The following is a 20,967-nucleotide window of genomic DNA, read 5'->3' as shown; positions in this document are numbered from 1 at the left end:
TGAGCATGGGTCCCAGTCCCTGGGCTAAGACACCAGCCTGTTCCAGGGCAAAGCCAATAAGCTCAGAGATGGAAAGCCAGGCCATCCTTTGGCCATGCTGGAAGCAGGTGAAGCTGCCCGTAGAAAAGGATGGTGTGGGGTCATGTATCTGTCCTGGGGCTGGGGATTCCATATACTCAGTAGTCCAGACAGTTATTATCCAGAAGGAAAAGAGCTCTGCCCGGAAACTGAACTCCTAAGGACACTGCAGAACTCTGGGGGATCCACCCAAGCACTCACAGACTTTCTCCCTCAGATTCTCTGGCAGTCATGTTCCCCAGGGATGCAGAGGACTTCCTGAGGCGGTTCCTTCCATGTATCATAAACTAATTACAAATGCGGGCTGGACAGACGGCTCAGTGGTTAAGAGCATCAGCTGCTCTTCCAGAGGTCCTGAGTTCAATTCCCAGCAACCACATGGTGGCTCACAACCATCTATAATGAGATCTGGTGCCCTCTTCTGGCCTGCAGGCATACATAATAAATAATACATAATAAATACATAATAAATAAATAACATCTAAGAAACTACTAAGAACACAAGTGAATCAAAAAATTCATCAACCCTCCCATGCCTGTCAACTCGACATTTGACATCAGTGAACCCCCCCCATGACACACTCTCCCACAAACAACAGACTAGTCAATGTCTCTGCTTCTTGGAAATATCACCACTACCATATCCCATTCTCCCAGTCTTTACAAGGAGAATCTTGGCCCATGTTTCCTAGCTTTCCTTGCTTGCCTTCCTTCTCCAAGCCCCACCCTGCTCTAGCACCTGCCTTTGGCCATGTGTCTGAGCACCTCTGACCATGTGTCCCACCCCTCCCAGCAGACACTCAACCCCAACTCTTCCTGCTTTCCTGACCTGGCCATGTTGTAAGAGGACTGCTAGTGTGTTCCCTCCTGCCCAGACCCGAAATAACCACACAGATACTGTATAATTTATATCACTGTTTGACCCATTAGCTCTAGCTTCTTATTGGCTAACTCTTACATATTAATCTAACCCATCTCCTATAATGTGTGCATCACCACAAGGTCGTGACCTACCAGCAAACTTTCAGCACGTCTGTCTCTGCCAGTGGCTCCACAGCTTCTCTCTGACTCTGCCTCCTCTCTCCCAGCATTCAGCTTAGTTTTCCCCACCTAGCTCTGTTCCCCTATAGCTCTGCTATAGGCCCAAAGCAGTTCCTTTATTAACCAATGATATTCACAGCATACAGAGGGGAATCTCACATCATGGCCACCCATCAGACAGCCACTAGGTCCACCATACCTCACACAGCTACATCAGATGCCAGAATTCCCATCTACACTGCTGAGCCTTTGACACTCCTGTGTGTCAAATCCAAATATCACCTTGGTCCCACGGCTCCTGCCCCACGTGGTAGCCTTAGGCTTGGATTTTCTGATGGGAGGCTATCTCTCTCAGTTACTTCCCATAGCTGCTTTATTCATGATCCCCAAGCCCTGCTCCAGCCAGAGCCTGGCCTCTGCACGACCGTGCCCTCGGCTCCCTTGTACCCCCTGGGAAGAGGCCTGGATCTGCCCTCCAGAACTCTCTGCTTACCACTATTTCTAGTTTCTTTTCCTTTTCAGAAGTTCCTCTCTCAAACCTAGTGGTGCTGTCAATCACAGAGCCCAAGTGTGGTCATTGAGAGCTTTCCACCCCTCACCCCAGGTACAAGGACTAGCACAGGCACACACGACCAGATGGAGCCATTTCCTTCCTGGGGTTGAGCCACTCCGGACTCTCCATATGGGGGAAAGGGAGCATGCCTGTCCAGCAGGGTCCTGTGACTGTCAGGATGTGGCATGTCTTCTGCCACCGTCATTGCTACCAAGGAGCAAAAAAGCATGAGAAGAGGCTGAGACAGAGGAACGAGTCCCAGGGATGCCCTGAAGACCTCAGTTTCCTGCCACCTGCTACCCGCTTCCCCTCCAGAGCACTTTTCAGCTGAGTGAAACCCAAAGCCCCCTTGCTCATCAGTCCATATGAGCAGAGTCTCTCTGTGGCGTTCACATTGTTTTCTGAGACAATCTCTCACTAGAACCTGGGTCTCCATGGTTAGGCCTCTGCTTGCCCGATACTGAGTGCACAAGCACATGCCACCACACCTGGATCTTCTCATGTGGACGCTAGGGATTAAACTCATAGCCCCAGGCGTGTACTCTGCCCACTGACCCATCTCCCAAGCCTGAGTCTCTGCCAATGGAATGAATTGGTCCCTTCAGTGCTTGCCTGGCCTTCCTCAAGTTCTTTCACTCCAACTTTCAGCCTCAGCCACAGGGACCCTCCCTAGGCCCTGCCCAGTGCCAAAACCAGGCCGACACAGGACAAAGACAACCACACACAGCCCTGCTTCCTGAAAGCCACAGAGTTATCTCACTTGCTCCTGTCCTGGCTGACAACTGTTTAGTGGCCCAGAGCCCAGGATGACTGCTTCCCTCAAGGGCTTTGTTTAAGAATAGAAGGCTCTCTCTCCAAGCCTGTTGCAGGCTGTTACCTGGCCTTCAGGGGGGTTTCTTCTCCCTGCACTACCTGAGATGAAGGACCTCTCTGGCCAGCCTTGGGTGTTTGGAGTTGGGGGGGGCTCCACTGGCTTCCACTTCCTTCTCTGCTTCCATTCATCACATCCTGGGCCCACTCCCACCAGACTCTCCCCGGCCTCACAGCTGCCTTGACCCACTGATTAGCACACATACATTGACACAGGCAACCGTGTGTGTAAAGGCTGACAAGACCTGTTTCCCAGGTCCGCACCCCAGAGTACACACAAAAAATGCATACATAATACTGGCTGTATTTCAGAAGTGGTGGTCCGTCTCCAGGAGTCTCTAGACTATCAAAACAGAGAACAAGTTGTCTGCCAACCCCAAAATGTCCCCGCTCCAATTGCCATCACCTCTCCCTGGGGTTCACCACCCTGATCTTGACTCCAATGCTACTCACTATAGAAGATGACACAGGGGAACAGCAGTCACCCAGGATTTCCCTTTCTCAGGCATGTCTCCCCCAAACCCTATCAAAGATCCCAACCAGGGAGAACTGTGTCCTTCAAGGATACGCCAGGATCACCAGGCCTCTATGGCCACTCCCAGACTTCCCTCATCCCTGCCAGGCTATCTCTGCAGGAAACTCTGGGTGCTTGGGCTTTGCTGTCTGGTGAGCCACTCAGAGGCCCAGGCCACTGCTCATCTTCACACTCAGAGAAGCAGTGGATCTTCCAGTGTCAAGAAAGAAGCTGCCTTACTTTAGGAAGACACCTAGAATGCTGCTCACTCTCCCCACATGCCACCCCACAGGGACCCAAGCCAGGATGGCTGGCCAACGTTCCATCTGAAACCACGACCCTAGGGATTCCATGCCTGTCCCACATCAGCCTTGGAAAGGCGAGCTGCACCCCACCCAAGCCCAGCCAGATGCAACCCAATGTACCAGGGCCCCCTCGAGGGCAAACACAGCTGCAGGTCCGGTCTTTTCCAGTGGCTCCATGCGACGGCGCCAGCGGCGGCGGCGGAAGGCATCTGTCTTGCGGCACTCCAGGTGGAACTTCCAGCCAAAGAGAGAGGCGTATTCCCAGCCCTCGCCCTCAGCCTCTGCCTGCCTGTGCTGTAGGAGAGAGGAGGCAGCTCTGAGGGAGAGACAGGGCAGGATTCCAAGGGGTAAGCCTGGAAGAACCACCTGCAAGAAGGTGGCTTGGAGTAGCCTTGAGGTAGGAAACCCAGGAGAGAAAGGAGACTTCCAGGCCACAGGGTAGCCGAGGAGGCCAGCAGGGAAGGTAGACGGCAGCAGAGCTAGACACTGGGCTTCAGGCTGTTTATTTGAACTAGGGGTGGACTACCCGAATCCAAGCTTTCCTGTCATTTCCTTTTTCTCCTTCACATCCCAGCTTCTAAACATAGAGATGGGCCTGCAGCTCAGAGGCAAAATGAAGACCTGCTTCCTAAGGCCAGAGGACTTCTCCCAGGATGTGCACCTAGGCCGACGGTGAGGACCCATCTCTCCTTGGAAGGCACCCTTTCCTGCAGGAAGCCTGCACATGTCTGACCCCAAGCCCTATAAGGGAGTGACATGGCACTGATGTTAGCTATCAAGCCAGGCTGGGATCCCAAGCAAGGCCCACACCTCTAGCAACTGGGTGTCTTCCTTGCAGAGGAAGATTGCCATCCTGGTTCACAGTGGCTTGCCCAAAACACCACCTGTCCCCAGACCCAGACAGTCCCTCCCTAGAGTACTGCTAAGGGGGAAAAGAAAGCCGGGTCCCGTAAAGACTCTCCCATTTAAAGAGTGGGAGAGGCCTGCCTCTGCTACTAAACCCAAATGTGTTCTTAGGAGTGAAGGATAGATGACCAGAAGACCCGGGAAGGCAGGTCCTGGGGGGGGGGGGGGCTGCACGTGAGCGTTCCCAGACTCTGGGACAAGTGCATGTGTTCATGTGTGCTCACAAGAAAGTACTGCGGGCCTGTCCTGTGTTCCATGGTGTCCTTGGGTGAACACTGATGGCTCTTCTCTGGTCTCTCACTAGCCAATACACTCACACTGTGGCCTACCACTGGCAGCCAGAAGGGTGGGCTCAGGACCCAGCCCACCGCTACTAAGCCACGTCTCTGTGGTACAGATATCATAGCACATCCCACCAGCCAGTGGCAGACAGCTCAGGTGGTGTAGACCCATCTCCTGCCTCCAGGTAAGGAGTATCTGCAGGGTTCGAGGGCCCCTGCCTTGGAGCCTCCATATCACCAAGTCTCCCTCTAGGAAACCGAGCAGGAAGCACTGCCTTTGGCATCCTTGAGCCTTTGGGGATTGTAAGTGACAGTACTCGGACATCCATACGTAGGCATCTGTGAGTGCCAGGTGCGATCTGTAGAGGCTGGTGTGATCTACTTGTTTCGAGTGTGCACAGCGTGACTCATATTTTCAGTGTGGTGTGTATATGTGCTCAACTGATCTGGGGGGGACCCGCCAGTCAACTCACTGAATCTTGAGGTGTTTTGAATGCAAATGTCCCCCAGGCACTGTTTGGGGAGGTTTAGGTGGTATAGTCTTACTAGAGAAACTACGTCATAGGGGGTGGGCTTTGGCTTTAAAACCCTCACACCACTTCCGGTTTTCTCTCTCTGCTTCACGCTTATGTTTCAAGAGGTGAGCTCTGGGCTTCCTGTTCTGACTGCCGTGCCTGCTAATTGCTGCTGTGACTCCCAGCCATGCTAGACTCGAATCCTCTGGAACTACAAGCCCAAACCAGCTCCCTTTCTCTAAACTGCCTTGATCATAATGCTTTATTCATCACAGCAACAGAAAGCCACTAAGACAGGTCTATGCGCCTGTGTGCACTTTGTGCACACTCAGACGTTTCTGTGTGCACTGGCCTTCTCCGTCCGGAAGCCCCACTCCCACCCACCTCCCCTTGGCTCACCCTCTTCAGTGCCTCCATCTGGCTGAGGTCCCTCCTGCGCAGTCGGACCCAGCGCCGACGTCTGTGAGTGTAATACATCTTCTCAGCGGGGACCCAGTGTCTTGGCTTTCGGTCTGGGGGGATGGTGATACTGTACTCCCAGCCTAAGGGGTGGAGTAAAACCAGTAAATCACTGTCAGCAAATCCCCATCTCTCCTAAGCTATCTATCTTTGGGGGGCATGCTCAAACCCTGAGCGGCTAAAACTCGGGCCATAAGTAGAAGCTTAAAGTGGAGGCCTGTTCAGGAAGTTCCCAGGTGAAGTAACCCAATGAAAGCCAGGCAACTGTCTGGGGCCTTCAGCTGTCTCACTGGCACAGCTAGGAGGTGGCGCGGGTGAGACCCCAGCCTCTGTGTGTTCCTACCTTGTTCATCAACAGCCCGATTGAGGTCTGTGGACCATTCTTCATCTTCCCACTTCCAACCCAGTGGGCACTCAATATCATCCTTTGGAAGCACCTTCTCCCCATTCTAGAGATACAATAGGCAGTTGTGAAAAGATACAGACTAAGCACCCACATGTTTCGAGGACACCATCCTTCTGGAGCACAGAGCAATAGGTCAGCAAGTAGGAACAGGGAAAAGACACCCAGTCTTCTGAGTCACCAGCTCTTCGTGGGACCAAACGTCCAGGACCCCGGGGAAAGCATGCACTGCCCACATGGAGCACCCCTTACCACGTCAGTGTAATTATCGCTCATATAAATCCACTGGCCTCCAGGTAGCCGGGTCTGGTTCTCAAAAACCTCCTCCACAAAGCTCAGGTGACCAGCATCAGCATCATGTAGCAGGCTATTGGGGAGGACAGGCAGAGGGTCACTGAAAACACCCCTGCCACCGTTTGCTTCCAGGAGAGCATTATACCTCAGCCCAGCTGCACTGTCAAACTCACCACAATACAGTTAGAGGGGGTAGTACAGAGAGACAGGGACAGAGGGTAAACAGGAGGCTCAGAGCAGGTAGAGATGCTCACGGGCCATAGAATGTGTCACCCAAGCCGGCGGTGTTGGGGCACGCCTTTAATCCCAACACTCGGGAGGCAGAGGCAGGCGGATCTCTGTGAGTTTGGGGCCAGCCTGGTCTACAAGAGCTAGTTCCAGGACAGGCTCCAAAACTACAGAGAAACCCTTTCTCAAAGGAAAGAAAGAGAGAGAGAGAAAGAGAGAGAGAGAGAGAGAGAGAGAGGGAGGGAGGGAGGGAAGGGAGGGAGGAAAAGAGGGAGGAAAGGAAGGGGAAGAGAGGGGAAGAAAAGAAAGGAAGGAAGGAAGGGAGGGAGGGAGGAAGGAAGGAAGGAAGGAAGAAAGAAAGAAAAAGTCATCCAAGGCAAAAGAAGAAAGGGAGACCAATAAGAGGCACCAAAGCCCAATGACAGTACAAAGAAAATATCATCAAGAAGTACATTAAAGATTCAATGTCAAGCTTTTTTAAAAAGGTGCTGGATGTCACCCAGCTATAAAAAGTGTGGAGAGTGGCTGAGGCGGCATAGAAGGAGGCACAAACTGGGATTCAGGGAGCAAGTGAGCTGCCTGGAACAGGAATGGTCACACATGTGCAATGAGAGGGACTCTGTGTATCACAAAGGACAAGGCACATGGCTGGGTGCCAACTCTAAGGTATGCTTCATAATATATTCATATATGTATAAGTATGTGTGTATACACATGACAGGTGTCGGGTTTGGGGATGCACACATACTAGGGCATCCATGTGGAAATCAGAGGACAGTCTTGGGTGTCAGTCCTCACTTCCCATTTGTTTGAGGTGAGGTCCCTTGGTTGTTTACCACTTAGTATGCCCAGCCAGCTGGCCCAAGGCCCTCAGAGGACTCTCCTGTCTTTGTTTCCAACTCCGCATAGGAGCCCTGGAGTTATAGACAGATACTGTGCTGGGATTCATCACGGGTTTCAAGGAACTGAATGCATCAAGTCACTTGCGTGACAAGTGCTTTGTCCACTGAGTGTCTCCCCAGCCACATGCAGCACTTTATTTCTGAGTGTTCAAGCTATTCCTGGTTAAGCACCAGCCCCAGGAGAGTCGGAACAGCTGGGCACAGCCGGGCAGGTAGAAGGACTCACAGAGCTCAAGATGTCAGAGGATGGGCTGGGGAGAACGAGAAACTGTGGAGAACGAGAAACTGTGGTTGGACACCCTGAGACTACCACTCACGTCTTCTCTGGACACACGAACCAGTCCCCTGCCCAGGCCCAGCCAGCGGAAGGGCGGAAGCTATCCTTTGGCAGCTTGATCTTGCCTGTGACGTCAGAAAACTTGGGGTAGGTGAGGCCTGTTGTGCCCCAGTTCCCGACCAGCGCCAGCTTCGTCTGGTTCTCATACTGCAGACCAAAGAAGAAAAACCAGTGAGAGGTCACGCGACTCCAGGGTCCAAGGGCCAGTAGGTGGGCAGGTACTCACCGTTTCAGCAAAGACAGAGAGTTTCCCCTCAGCAAACTGATTGAATTCTTTCTCATCCACAGAGAGCCCGAACCAGAGTTTGACCCGGATCTGCACAGGCATCCGGGTCCTAGGCACGCCTTCCATGGGATACTGCAATCAAAGAAACACAAACACTCAAAGCCCTGGGCATATCAGCTCAACACCCAGTCAGGTGTACTCCGTTGTAGAATTACACCAAATATCATAGAGATGGAATATAGAACCAAGAGTCCTGCTCATCAAAAAAAGACTATAGCAGCCATGTAGGAGCCCTTTACAGATGGGGTCATGTACAGGGTCTCTAATATCCCCTTCTGCCGCTTATCTTCCTACTTCTGTCATTTGCGGGAACTTTCTACTACAATGGAAATGGCTCAGACCTACAAGGTCCAATAGGGCAGCCACTGGCCATTTGACAAGTGGCTCATGTAACCAGGGAACTGGGGTTTTCATTTTATTTGGCATTAACTAATTTAAACAGCTACACAAGGCTGCTGCGCTGGACAGCACCATCACAGAAACAGAAGAGCGGGGACCCAGCTCCAGAAGAGGAGCAATTAAAGCCACTTCGTTTCATTTTCAGTACTTCATGCTTTGGCTAGACGTGAACACTGCATCTAATGTCCCCACAATTTCAAGTGCTTATCAGCACGTTAACCGCTCTTAGCTGTTCAGCTATTTTTTATCCCAAAGGTTTCAGAAGCTCTGCCAAATGGAATAACCACAACAACCCAACATTTAAAAACATATATATGTTCCCTAGGATTACTTCACCATTTGACTGAAACCAAAGGTCAGATTCGGCCTTGGGGAGTGGAGTTCCTCCCTCTTAAAATGACACCCTGTCCCCTCGAGGAGACACCAGGGTGAGAGATAGCTCACTGAGCAGCAGGGAGTCTGGGTGGGTTCAGAAAAGGCTGAGAAGCTAGGGTGGGAGCTCCCAAGCTGGAGTGGAAGGCCCAGACCCCTGGAGGCACAGCCCAGACCAAGAGAAGGCATAGGAAGCGGCGTCGACCCTTGTTGGTTGACCCTATCCCGTTCCTCAACCCAACTCCTCTCAGTCATTCCTGGGAGAAGTATGGAGACACCTCTTACCCCACCCGTGTCCAGGAACTCCCAGTGGTGTTCACTTCAGCTGTCCCCTCCCTCAGGGTGGCTAGCTGTCCTTTCCCCTCCAAGCCACCAGCCCTTGGGACATGGCAGGAATGCCTGCCTCCTCCCTTTCTTCCCCCACCTCTAGCTCCCCACCACTAACCTCCCCCAGACGGGGCCAGCCTGCCCAACCCAAAATAGCAACAGCAAATAAAGAAATGTCTAGTTTGGGGCTCCTCTCCTCTGTGGTGCTCACTTTTTCCAGCTTGGGTTTAAGTTAAGGAACACCAGTGTTTGCTTGGTCTCTGCCCGCTGCCAACATTTTTGTAGCGCTTGCTCAGGAGCTACTGGCAGGCTCATGAACTCAGTGGGGAAGACTTCGAGAAACAATTCGGTATCTTTTTTTTTTTCTTCCTTTGCTTGGAATCAGGGAACATTCTCAGTTCCCCTCCTGGAGGTTTCAGGGCGAATAGGTCAGAACTGGAGGGAGAGATGCTCCAGAGTCTACCAGGCCTGGCTACAGCCTGCCTGTACTCTCAGCACCCGTTGCCTTGCCAACCCATTCCCACACTCCCTCCCCTTCTACATACCACACACACAAGGAGAGGGTCAGCCTCGGAGGCCGATCTGAGGGCAGAACTTGAGGTTAGGATCAAACAAAGAATGTGCCTCAGATGGTAAAGGAACAGGTGATCACACACACACACACACACACACACACACACACACACACACACGACCCCATGTCATCCCCTCTGAAAGGTCACTCTCCCAGCATACTCATTATCTCAGACATGGCTGTCTAAGTTAGGGTTACCATTGCTATGATAAAATACCATGACCGAAAGCAACTTGGCAGGAAGGGGTTTATTTGGCTTATACTTCTATATCACTGTTCATCACTGAAGAAAGTCGGGGCAGAAACTCAAACAGGGCAGGAACCTGGATGCAGGAGCGGATGCAGAGACCATGCTGGTTTGCTCATCATGGCTTGCTCATCCTGCTTTCTTTTAGCACCCAGGACCACCAGCCCAGGGACGGCACCATCCACAATGGGCTGGGCCCTCTCCCACCAATCACTAACTAAGAAAATGGACTATTGGCTTGCCTGCAATCCAATCATATGGAGGCATTTTTTTAAATTGAGGTTCCCACCTCTCAGACTACTTTAGTTTGTGTCAACTTGACATAAAACTATCCAGCACACTGATCTATAACAGATCCCCAAATGTGGCATCTGTAGAGCAAGGGACAGTCCCAAAAGAAAGAGGGGAGCAGAGGGAGAGAAGAACAAGTGTCCATCAACCACCAACTTCAGTGTGAACTGTCCAGTTCAGTCCTCAGTGCCTGTGAGGTAGACGGCCTCCTTTTTATTTCATAGGTGGGAAGAAAGTAGGCTCTTCAGAGAGCTTTGGTGACATGCCCAAGGCCAGACAGAACTGCAACCAGCCTGTTGCTGGTTTACACTGGCTGTAAAGCTGGAGCCAGCCCTGGCTTCCCACCCCAAGGGGCAGAAAGAATGATGGGCCAACAGAAAACCATGTAGGCTAGCAGCCAGGAGTTGGCGCTACTCAGAAGGGTCAAGGCTGGGATATGGTCAATGATGACCTCTTGGAAGCATGTAAAAAAGGGAATAGCTGCAGTAGACACTTTGGGGAAACGGGCCAGGCTGGAAGGGGGGGCAAGCTGTGTAGGCTGAAGAGGCCTTGAAAGCACAGCGATTAGAAGCAACGAGAAGTGGTAAGAAACAGCTAACTCCCCAGCCACTGGGAATGGCTGTACACAGAGAAGTCACCTCATGAGGGGGCCTGTATTCCAATCATCTGGCTGAAGCCATGACCAAAGCCACTGGGGCTCTGTATCTCAGTGTTCAGCTAGAAAAGGTGATGGGAGCCCTTGCACAAGAACCCACTCCCATTCCCCCCATCAACTGCTCCTGAGGCCGCAGGGGCAGATCTGGAGGCCATGGTAGAGGTTGGGAATGATTCTTGAAAGAGACCAGCCCCATGAGCCAATGAAGTCTTGGACACATACATAAGCACCCCCCCACACACACTTGAGGCCCTTAATTAAACAGGGTCTTAAGTAGCCTAGGGTGTTCTCAAACTCAGGATATAGCTAAGGATGATCCTCCTGCCTCCACCTCCCAAATGCTAGGACAGGCAGTTGCTACCATGCTCTGTTTTCCTTGTTCACTTCCAAGCCCACATTCCAGCTCCTACTGGCAAACACACTAAACTCACTGAGCAGGGCCTGGAGAGTTTAAGAAAAACTGAAGAAAAAGAAAGATCTTTTAGTTGGGCATGGCGGCTCATGCCTTTATTCCTAAAATCGGGAGGCAGAGTCAGTTAGTGTGAGTTCGAGGCCCGTATTGTCTCAAAGTGAGTTCCAGTCTAGAAAAAAACAAGAAAGAAAGAAAGGAAGGAAAGAAGGAAGGAAGGAAGGAAGGAAGGAAGGAAGGAAGGAAGGAAGGTAGGTATTTTACTCAAATACCCCTCTCTTCCCAAGATAAAAATCTGAGGGCCTTCAGATAGTTTCAGAACAGGGCTGAATGGGGAGTCAGGGGAAGCTGAAGAAAGGCCTTGTGTTGAGAAAACCCTATGGTGGCCCTAGCAGAGAGAATACTCACTTTCAGAAAGATGGTCTGGAGCTTTCCACAGTTCCTGCCGCAGTAGCTGGGGCCCCGGCGGGAGAAGAGGACTTCATGGGTGGGCACCCGTTGGTAGGCCACGCGCTTATCACCCTGCAGCATCCAGATGATGATATCTGGCAGGCTGTTCTGGGGCTGGAGAGGGAATTGCAGTCAAGGTGGGGATGCCACGCCTGACCTCTGTCTCAAAGGCCACAAAGTCTTGCCTCGCCCAGCTCCCATGCCATCCTGGCCACTCATGGCCCTGCCTTTGGCCCTCAGCTTTCAGAGGAGGTCCCACAAATGTCTCTTAGATGCCCAGAGGTTTCTGGGAAGATGCCCCTGCTTTAGAGCATGGAGTCTTGTGGAAGGTGTAGTCTGCCCACCCTAGCCTCCTTCCCCATACTAGCCCTAGGATCCTAAGATTTGCAGGCTCACAAAAGCAGGCACCACCACAACAGGGGCTCCTCACCACCTTTCCAGGGCTCCTCAGAGAGAGAGGCCCAGACCTAGGGGTAGGAACTGGAAGGATTTTGAGGAGGGCTCTTCAGCACTTGCCCTCCCCTAGCCATAGAACAAATTCTGTGAAGAGGGGAGGATGAGGATTCCAGAGGCAGCCAACGACCAGCCTGGGGCAGTCCTCACCACTATGAAGATATGCCCAGGGAACTGGCCATGTGCCTACCACCATGCTCAGGGAAGCTCTAGGGTTCATCAGCCCTTCCTAAGCAGCCCTTCCCATTGCCCTTCTACAGTCCTCTGTTCCAGACACCCTCTCCCTGCACATGCCTGGGTACCATCCCTCTCACCATCCTCACTTCCTACAGACAGGCACTAGTGGGCCAGGAGTCAGGTTCCTGGTAAGCAGGCTTCAACAGGAGACCTAGAGCCAGGCACTCTGGGTTCTGGTCCTAGCCTTGCTCTGACATCCTTTGGGTCACTAGGCCATCTATTGAGTACCTACTGTGTGTCAGGTTCTGAGCTGGACCCTGTAGCACCTAGTACGTATGTTATTGTGTCCCACAAATGGGCATACTAATGTTTGTAAGGTTAAGTGACTGGCCGGAGGTCACCCAGCAACAGACCCGGAATGTATCACAGTGTAAACATTTGGTCTACATTCAAGGAGGGAGGAAGGCTGAAGGAGAAAGGCCCCTCAGGATTCATTACCTCCTCAGCCAGGGCACGGAGACGCAGAAGCCAGTCCTCAGCCTGCTCCAGGGCAGTGGGGAGCTCACTGTGGCCGAGCTTCAAGGCCAGGGCAGCTTCTTTGATCTGGCTCAGGTGACGGCCACGTAGCCGAAACAGATATTGATCAAGGTGGGTGGCAGAAGGTATTTCATGGGTGTCACACAGGGGCTGGCTAGGAGAGACAGGTGCAATGTGCTTGTTCACCAGGGCTCCACACACCAGAGACAGGTGCGTGTATGCAGGTACACACAAGTGTGTATATTTATAGGGTCCCTGCTCCTATAAATATAGGAGAAGAGCCTGCTGGGCGCTCACCTTGTGGCCTGTCTGCTCCAGGAGGTCTCCTATGCACACCCTGGCCCTTCTACTCCTACCCTGAAACATGCCTCTTTATTCCCAGGAGAGCCTTTTGGGACTCACCCCAACCTCCTGTCTGGTGGGTTCTTTTGTATGAGTATCCCCTCTCCAAGCTGATTGCAAGCTCTCAGAGGACCTATAGGGTCCCTTTCTTGCCCCCTTGTGTTGTCTAGGATAGAGGCCAGAGTCTAAGTTGCCCCACAGTAAAATAAATCCCTTCTGTGTTGGGCGCACACTTTCTCCAAGAAAGAAATTTATGGACCCCTGACTAGCTAGCTACTGCAGACACTGTGGGGAGGCCAGCAGCCATGAATACAGAAGCATCCACCCTGGCTGCCCCAAGACGGCCCTCCCAGAATCCTGAGCTGGGCTTTGGAAAGTTCTGAGCACTGTTGGGTATGGTACTGCAGCCCTCAACTAACAGCGCTGAAGCCCAAGTGAGGGGTAAAATTAAATTCCATCGTGTGTAGGAGCAAAGATCTCTGATCCCCGGCCCATCACACCGGGATTCTCTAAAAGCCCCGCTGATGGACGCTCCACACCGTTCCAGGGCTGGGTGTGCATACCCAGAAGAAATGCTAAAAAAGAGAGGGTGAGCTCCAGTTCTCCCTTCCCAAGCAGGACCCTCCAGCTGGCCCAGCCCTTGCCCTCAAACAGGACATTCGTCAATGCTGCGCCAGGCCTGCTCCACGCTGCAGCCCCCCGCCCCCTCCCCGCAGCGTCTGGACTCCCGGCTCCCGGCTGATTTATTTTTTCTGCCAATTTCCCCAAGCTATGCAGAACCAATTACCGCCGGAGCGCCACGGCACCGCTCTGGCAGGCCCTGGGCGCGCTGCGTCTTTCCTGTTATTTTTTTTAATTGAATTTTTAGGGTGGGGGGAGCGGGTGCGCGAGCTCCATCTCGGGGAAACTTAAGCCCCGGGGCCCGTCTCAGGTCACGTACTGCACACCCTGTGGTAATATAATATTTACTGCCCCAAGGGTGCCGCGGACGGCAGCCCCGGGCCGGCGGCAGCGGGTGGAGGCCTTGCATGGTGGGTGAGGGGCCCTGGTGCGCAGCGGAGCAGAGGGCTGGAGAAGCCCAGCCAAGGTCAGAAAACAGGGAGGACCCTCCAGCAGACCACCCAACCAAAACTTCCCAAGACTAACCCAGCCAAGCGCAGTCTTTACCACTCACAAGACGCCCTGGCTCTTCCCCACCGGCAGGGAAGTTCAATACAGGGGTACAGAAAGGAGGGGAGTCTGAGAAGGAGACTGCATCCTAGCCCCCCCTACAGATGGAGCCTGGCCACACAATACCCGGAGCAGAGCCCTCTGTTCACCAAGCCACCACCTGTCCCTGGCGATCAAGTTGGCAACTGTATCAGGACCAACCCCCAGAGAATGAGCTGGACTCCAGGCTGAGTCCAAAGAGATGATCCTCTCATAAGGAGAAACTGAGACAGCCTGCCATTCCCTGAAGAAGCCTCCTTGGAGTTTTCCCTGGAAAAAGTGGCCCTGGTCTACACCTGCAGGGCTGACAGGAGCTAGTCCATGTAGAATGCCAGGAAGGGCTAATGGGACAGCACGGAGGCAGAAAGTCATACACAGAGGCAAGGGGTACATTATAGGGTGGGGAGGGGCCAACAAACCAGCAACGACCCATAAGGCAGGAGGGCTAGGAGCCACCCTGTGGGGAAAACAGTCCTCTCCAGGGTGCTAGAGAAGGGAAACGGGGGAGAGAGTGAGGAAGGTAGGGTGGGTGGCTGGGCTGGGGAGAGGGAAGGGAGGTGAAGGTTTTAAGAGCTGATAAGGTTTGCGCTGTGGTCTCTGAAGATGGTGAACCTGTGCAGACAGGAGATGCTGATGGAATGGGGGGGGGGGGATGCGTGGTCTCAGGAACAGCCTGGCCCAGGACAGATACAGGGAGAGGAAACACAGTGAGTCCAAAGATCAGAGGAGAGGGCTTTGCTACATGGGTGTGGGGTTGAGGGGTGCAGAGTGGAAGGATGGGGGGGCCAGGGAAGTGCCCTAACTAGAGACAGTATAGCTGATAGCAAGTATTCAGCCCTGGTCAGCCATGACACCTGCTCATGCTAAAGCCTCGGGCAGCATGGTGGCCTCAGGTAGTTCCTGGAGGGATGGATCTGGAGTCCCTTCCCTGAAGATCCTGTCAGATACCCAGAGAGGATGGGAACCCACCCCCACTGCAAGCTCTTGTCCTAAACTGGTGCCCCCTAGAGGCTAGACATCCCCTACCCCCAGAAGATTGACAGAAGAGCCTGGTTTGGCAGAGTGTTTCAGACAAATTCTTCCCAAGAGGGCACCGAGGACAGCCTGGGACCAAGTCTTACAACCCTCTAGTGTTCCAGCACCTTAGATTTGCCAGGGATTGGGTCCCACCCATTTCCAAACTCCGATCCTCCCCCAACTCACCTGGTTGACCCCACATCTGCCAAGAGCAGTTCTGCAGGGACCCATGTTCTGCCAGCCACCAGAAGGGGCATCACTGGGCATGGCAGCCTCTCTGTAGGCACAGCCAGGGTGCAATATGCTCTGAGAAGGCACCCCACCCAAGGGTCCCTGCAAGCTTATTGTGCCCCTGTGTGCCCCCCCCCCCGCAGCACCACGTTCCTTCCACCTCAATACCAAGGCCAGCTTCCTGCTGCCTCATCACCCCCACCCTGCTTTCCTCCTGCTAAACCCTCAGAGAATGGCCAAAGCCCACCCTAACTGTCGTGGCCACAGCTAGGGAATCAGACTGGGCCTTTCCTAGGCCCCTAGCTCTAGCTGTGACAAAGTAGCACAGGACACTCTCTCACTTGCTTGACATGTGAATCTGGGTATGTCCGTCAAATCTTTGTGTGCCTCCATTTCCTTACTTGGCCCTCAGAGAATGGTATGGCTAGAGCTTTATGATGAATGAACACACACAAACTTCCCAGCGCAGTGCCCGTCATGAAGTCTATGGTGCTCTCGGCTCCCTCCATATCTGCCCTCTCCAGCACCTTTGCCTTAGCCGCCTGTGTCTTAGGTCACTTAGCCGCCTGTGTCTTAGGTCACTTAGCCGCCTGTGTCTTAGGTCCTATTTCTTCTCTCTTGTCACCCCGAAGCTACAGCAAGCATCTGACCTGGGAGTCTCCTTCCTCAACATACCTAAGCCTGAGCTTTGGCAGAGCCCCTAAAGCCTTCCCTGCCAGGCACCAGCTGTCCTAGGTACCCCTGCAGACAGCAGGCATCTCAGGACTACACTCAGGACAAGGCACGCCGGCCTTGGTCCCTGTGGTCTCCTAGGCTGCACTTCCTGCCCTACCGTTTCCTCCAGGCATTCCTTCTTTGGGAAGATTCCACTGCCAGTTGCATCTGCTCTGAGCTCCCATGGACCCCACTCCCCTAGAGGGCTCAAGGTGTACCCTTACCAGTACAGCTGGGGCTGAGCTGGTTTTCAAGAGTGACCTGACTGGGGCAGGACGGGGGCGGGAGGGACTGTTCCTTCGGGAACACTATCTGGTAGAGGTGTACTTCCTGAGCAGGACATACAAGTGCCACCACAGTTAGGTGTTTCTCAGAGTGAGGGCATTCTCTGACCCCTTCAACAGGGCTCTCAGCTAACAGGATGGTGGCGGTAGCAACCCTCATACTGAACCCCATAGAATGCATAAGAGTGGATATAACCAAGTTCATTTCATAGCTGAGAAACCAAGGCCCAAAGAAGCAGAGCTACTGAAAGCCGCCAGACTGGTGAGGGGCGGTCTCCTTGCATTTGTCATTGTGGTAGTCACACTTTCTCACTAGTCTTCCCCATGGTGACAGTCTTTTATTGATCAGATATTATTAAGTAATCATTCTTCATGCCAAGTTCAACTTCAAAGCTCTCTTTGCAGTGACTACCCTAGCCCTCCTGGATGTGGAAGAGATGCTGAGGTGGGGCCCCCTCTGCTGACCTCCGTTCCTATTCTCCCTCACCCCCAGTCCCCCCTTTCCTGAAGCTGACAATCAACCATGTGCAGTAGAAACCTAAATAGAAACCATGGTCCCCGACAACATGGCCTTAGGGGAAGGAGGGGTGCCCCCACCCCAGCTTCTCCTGGAGATTCCATCAGGGAGCTATGAGGTCGGGGATCAGACACACAATGCTTCCCATTCAGGTAAGCTGGTCGCCAAGCCCACAGCTGCTGCCGCTGCTGCGGGGAGATTTATGACCTGTTCTAAACGTCACCTTTTCAACTCCCGGTGCCGGCTCCACCACCTCTGGGCTCAGCACTGGCCAGACTGCTGGCCAAGCGTGGCTGGGAGACGTGCCTCTGCTCACCACCACACACGAACACTCCTGAGGAGACGGGCTGAGCTAGGAGAGGCATCGGAGGGTGCCAAGTACCCCCTACCTGCAGTCTGCAAGAAGCTCGTCTGTCAGCTGAGCCACCAGGGCGTCCATGTCCTCAGAGGAGCACTGTGCCTTCAGAGCCAGGTGGACCTGCTCCAAGTTAGCTTCCTGTGGAACAGGCAAGCCTAGGTCAGGAGTGTCACCACGGAGGAGGACCCAACCCCCAGGACCCGTCACTGAGCCAGAAGGAAACAGATAATAGGAGCAAGAAAAGACAAGGCCAGATGCAATCTGCCAGCACGGTTCAAGCCCAGAACCTCCCAGGACTCCCACCCCCATCTTCCACCTCAGAACCCCAGTCTCTCACATGGTCACAGGGGTTCCCTTGCTAGCTAGAACTTCTTCACAGTCTGAATGCATCCCGTCCCACCTGCCACCTTGAGGCCAGACCTGACTCCACACAGAGGAGTGGATCTCTCTGAGACTTCTCTGCCAGTCCTTTACTGAGTTAGCCACAGGCAGATTCAGAGCTAGCCACTGTCTCCCCCAGCAGCCATGGAGCCTGGGCACAGGGACCAGACTCTCAGAGCTGGCTCTCTTGGAGTCCCATCTGATCCCTTCTCTTGTGCTTCTCTGGGCACTTTCCCTAGGCCTGAGCCCTGAGCTGAAGTACCTGTCAGCCCTCACCCCCGCTGCTTCAGTGCTCCAAGCAGCCCCTCCACACCTCAGTCTTCCAGAGTGCATGATGTGTGCCCCTCCCTGGGGGAACCTCGGCCCTGCTATCTGGGAACCGCGGCCTTCTGAAGTGATAACAGGGATACAGTGGCAAGCCAAGCGCTGGTTCTGTGGTCTCAACTCCATTCCATTGGCAATAGCTGCCCATCACCACCAACTGCCAGTTCCAGGGACATCACCCCTTCCTTGCCTTCCTGCCTCCTTCCCAACTGTGCTCCTCAGTTGTCCCCAGGCCTTGTCAGCCCTTCCTCCCCACTGCTGTCCCTCATTCCTGCCCTGTGGCCATTCTTGTCTCCCTTGGGTTGACTTGAAAGAACAGAGAGGCTCCCAGAAGCCTCTGCTCAGCCCCAAAGCAGAACTCTTCCCTCACTCAAACCCTCTGCTCCTCTCCCGGGGTCCCCAGCTTTGGGCCTAGATCATTTCTCTCAAAGCCCTTCATCTCCCCCAGACCAACGTATCAAGGCCTCACTCAAGTCCCACAATGCCCTAAAAGGCCGCCTTCCTCCCACGACCTCCCGAGTCCTTGCCAAGATATCCTAGGAGAGGTTTTCTTCCACACCCGCCCATTGCCCCCATGACATACTCCTGATGTTCCTTAGTTGCTCCCCTCACACCTCCCCCTCAGCACCCATGATTGCCACCTGGATCTCTAGCTTCTGACTCCTGGCTGGAAGCTGGAAGTTTCTGGCAAGATGACACATGTGGTATAAGAGTCAGGAGGCATGTAGTAATAAACACCAGCCATACCTGACACCCCAGAAATCTCTCAACTCTCTGTCTCTCGGCCATCTACCACATCCACCTAGGGTGTCCCCAGCACCCTTGATACCCATCTTCTCTACAAGTCTTCAGATACCTCCGGCAGGGCTAGCAGTCAGGCACCATGTCTGCACAGGATCCCACTCACCAGCCGGTCAGCAATCCTGAGGAGCTGGTTTTGCGTCTCAATTCGATGGCTGATGTCTTCCCAGTATGAGGATAGGACCACCACTGGCTTCACATTGCCCCAAGGTAAGTAATAGTAGTGGCACCCTGCAGGGAGGGGAGAGGGGCCTGAGCACTGGACAGAGGTCCGGGACAGGGAAACACGGCTCTGCAAAGCTCGGCACTCAGGCCGCTGGGCTTTCAGAACTGGCCCGGCTTGAGAGAGGACTCAAGGTAGACAGATCCCACTCTCCTCTCCCCTTAGGTGTGTGTGGTGTGGCTGGTAGTCCCCAGTATCCAGACAGGGTACCTGAGCACACTTTGTCGGGAGACAGACTCCTGTGGCTCTCACATCAAAACAAGAGGGCTGATTGAATACCTCTGGGAAACCCAGTCTCACATCTCCAAGGTGTCCAAGCCAAGCTCCTAGACCCCGTGTGTTGATGGAGATGGCTCAGGACCAGGGCAACTCAGAGCCTGCAGGACTCCAATCTGGGGGTACAGTGGGGCCCCCAAAAGGAGTATGAGGGGCAGCACCAGCAGTAGAAGAGAGGAACCCCTGAAAGGGTTAGTGTGGTTTCCGAGGAGGCAGGGTTTAGGCTTTGGTGTCTATCTTATGACCCAGGTCCCTTCAGCCTCACCTACCATCAAAGACTGCCCGGCTGTACTGGGTGGTAGAGGCCAGTGGCAGGCAGGTGGTATCGAATTTGTTTCCATAGTTCCCAATGCTGACCTCGAACTGGATGGCATCATCCACATCCTGCAGCATTGTGGCCGAGTAGAAGGCAGCAAAGAGGGAGTATTTGCGCCTCCGGAGGTACTTCTGTGGGCAGAGTGAGCAGGCTACAGGTCACAAGGAGACAAGCAGAGCAGACCCCAGGGATGCCAGGCCCTTGCCATGACCAGGACCCAGAGACTCCTGGCTGGGCAGAGAGTGGCTGATGAGCCAAAAGAACAGCTTCCAGACTTGGTTACTGACTGAACAAACTCATTCCAGGTCCACGTGCATTCACTCATGTTTCCTAATACAATCTGCTCCTCCAAGGTCAGGCTGCTCTTTAATCCAAACCAGCATCGATGGCACCACCATGTCCACAGAGCAGGGTCTCCTGCAGTGTCCCTCGGGGCAGCCTACACCTCATCTGCCCCTTAAAGGGGCTGAAAGCTCTCAACAATCATGCCCTGCCCAGAGCTATACACACACACGCACACGCGCACACACACGCGCACGCTCGCTCACCAAGCAGCCTTGCACTCTGCATAGGCAGCCTCAGCCATATGCACGGAACGTGTCGTTCAAATTGGCCCCTCCAAGCCCGAGGCATAGGGCAAAGACAATGTAAAACGTTCATGTGTCTTGACATGAAACACTGATCTTAGTCACCTCTTTGGAAAGCTGAGAGGAAAGGAGCTGAAAAGTTGGGTTTTGGAGCATGTGAATGGACCAATAACACTTACTATAGGCCTACTGTGTGCATACAATAACACTTACTATAGGCCTACTGTGTGCATACATCAAGTCTTACTGTTTTCACCACCATCTCCTAAGGTAAATACAACTACGGACAGAAACTGAAGCAACTGGCAGGTAGCAGGACCAGCGTGGAAACCCGAGGTCACGAACTGCAGTGTCCAGATGCTGCTGGAGACCATGCTTTGCTCTGGTATCTCTTAGAGTCTTCATCTATACACGGAGTTAACAACAGCTACCTTCCCGCCTGCTGCATTTGTAGATGTCAGTGGTAAATGGTGTTGAACTGGCTGTGGCTAGCTGTTCTGCTTTGTATCGAGCTCTGAGTTCCT

At 53.4% G+C, this 20,967-nt stretch overlaps 1 protein-coding gene across 14 annotated transcripts in view; it reads right to left on the bottom strand.

Annotated features, from left to right (window-relative positions):
* Dysf (dysferlin) overlaps positions 1 to 20,967 on the bottom strand; it is a 205,258-nt gene that overhangs the window by 92,218 nt on the left and 92,073 nt on the right. For all 14 annotated transcript variants that reach the window (XM_005369820.3, XM_026777383.1, XM_005369824.3 and 11 more), the window contains 11 exons: positions 19,810 to 19,987; positions 19,148 to 19,272; positions 17,567 to 17,673; positions 12,825 to 13,017; positions 11,655 to 11,810; positions 7,913 to 8,044; positions 7,667 to 7,833; positions 6,178 to 6,292; positions 5,866 to 5,971; positions 5,463 to 5,605; positions 3,482 to 3,655 (listed from right to left, as the gene is read on the bottom strand). In XM_005369820.3, coding sequence (XP_005369877.1) covers positions 3,482 to 3,655; positions 5,463 to 5,605; positions 5,866 to 5,971; positions 6,178 to 6,292; positions 7,667 to 7,833; positions 7,913 to 8,044; positions 11,655 to 11,810; positions 12,825 to 13,017; positions 17,567 to 17,673; positions 19,148 to 19,272; positions 19,810 to 19,987 — 1,596 coding nt within the window. The remainder of the gene's footprint in view (positions 1 to 3,481; positions 3,656 to 5,462; positions 5,606 to 5,865; positions 5,972 to 6,177; positions 6,293 to 7,666; positions 7,834 to 7,912; positions 8,045 to 11,654; positions 11,811 to 12,824; positions 13,018 to 17,566; positions 17,674 to 19,147; positions 19,273 to 19,809; positions 19,988 to 20,967) is intronic.

The sequence above is a fragment of the Microtus ochrogaster genome, unplaced genomic scaffold, assembly GCF_000317375.1.
Source record: "Microtus ochrogaster isolate Prairie Vole_2 unplaced genomic scaffold, MicOch1.0 UNK62, whole genome shotgun sequence".
Taxonomy (NCBI): Eukaryota; Metazoa; Chordata; class Mammalia; order Rodentia; family Cricetidae; genus Microtus; species Microtus ochrogaster.
This window is presented reverse-complemented; position numbering and strand designations above follow the sequence as displayed.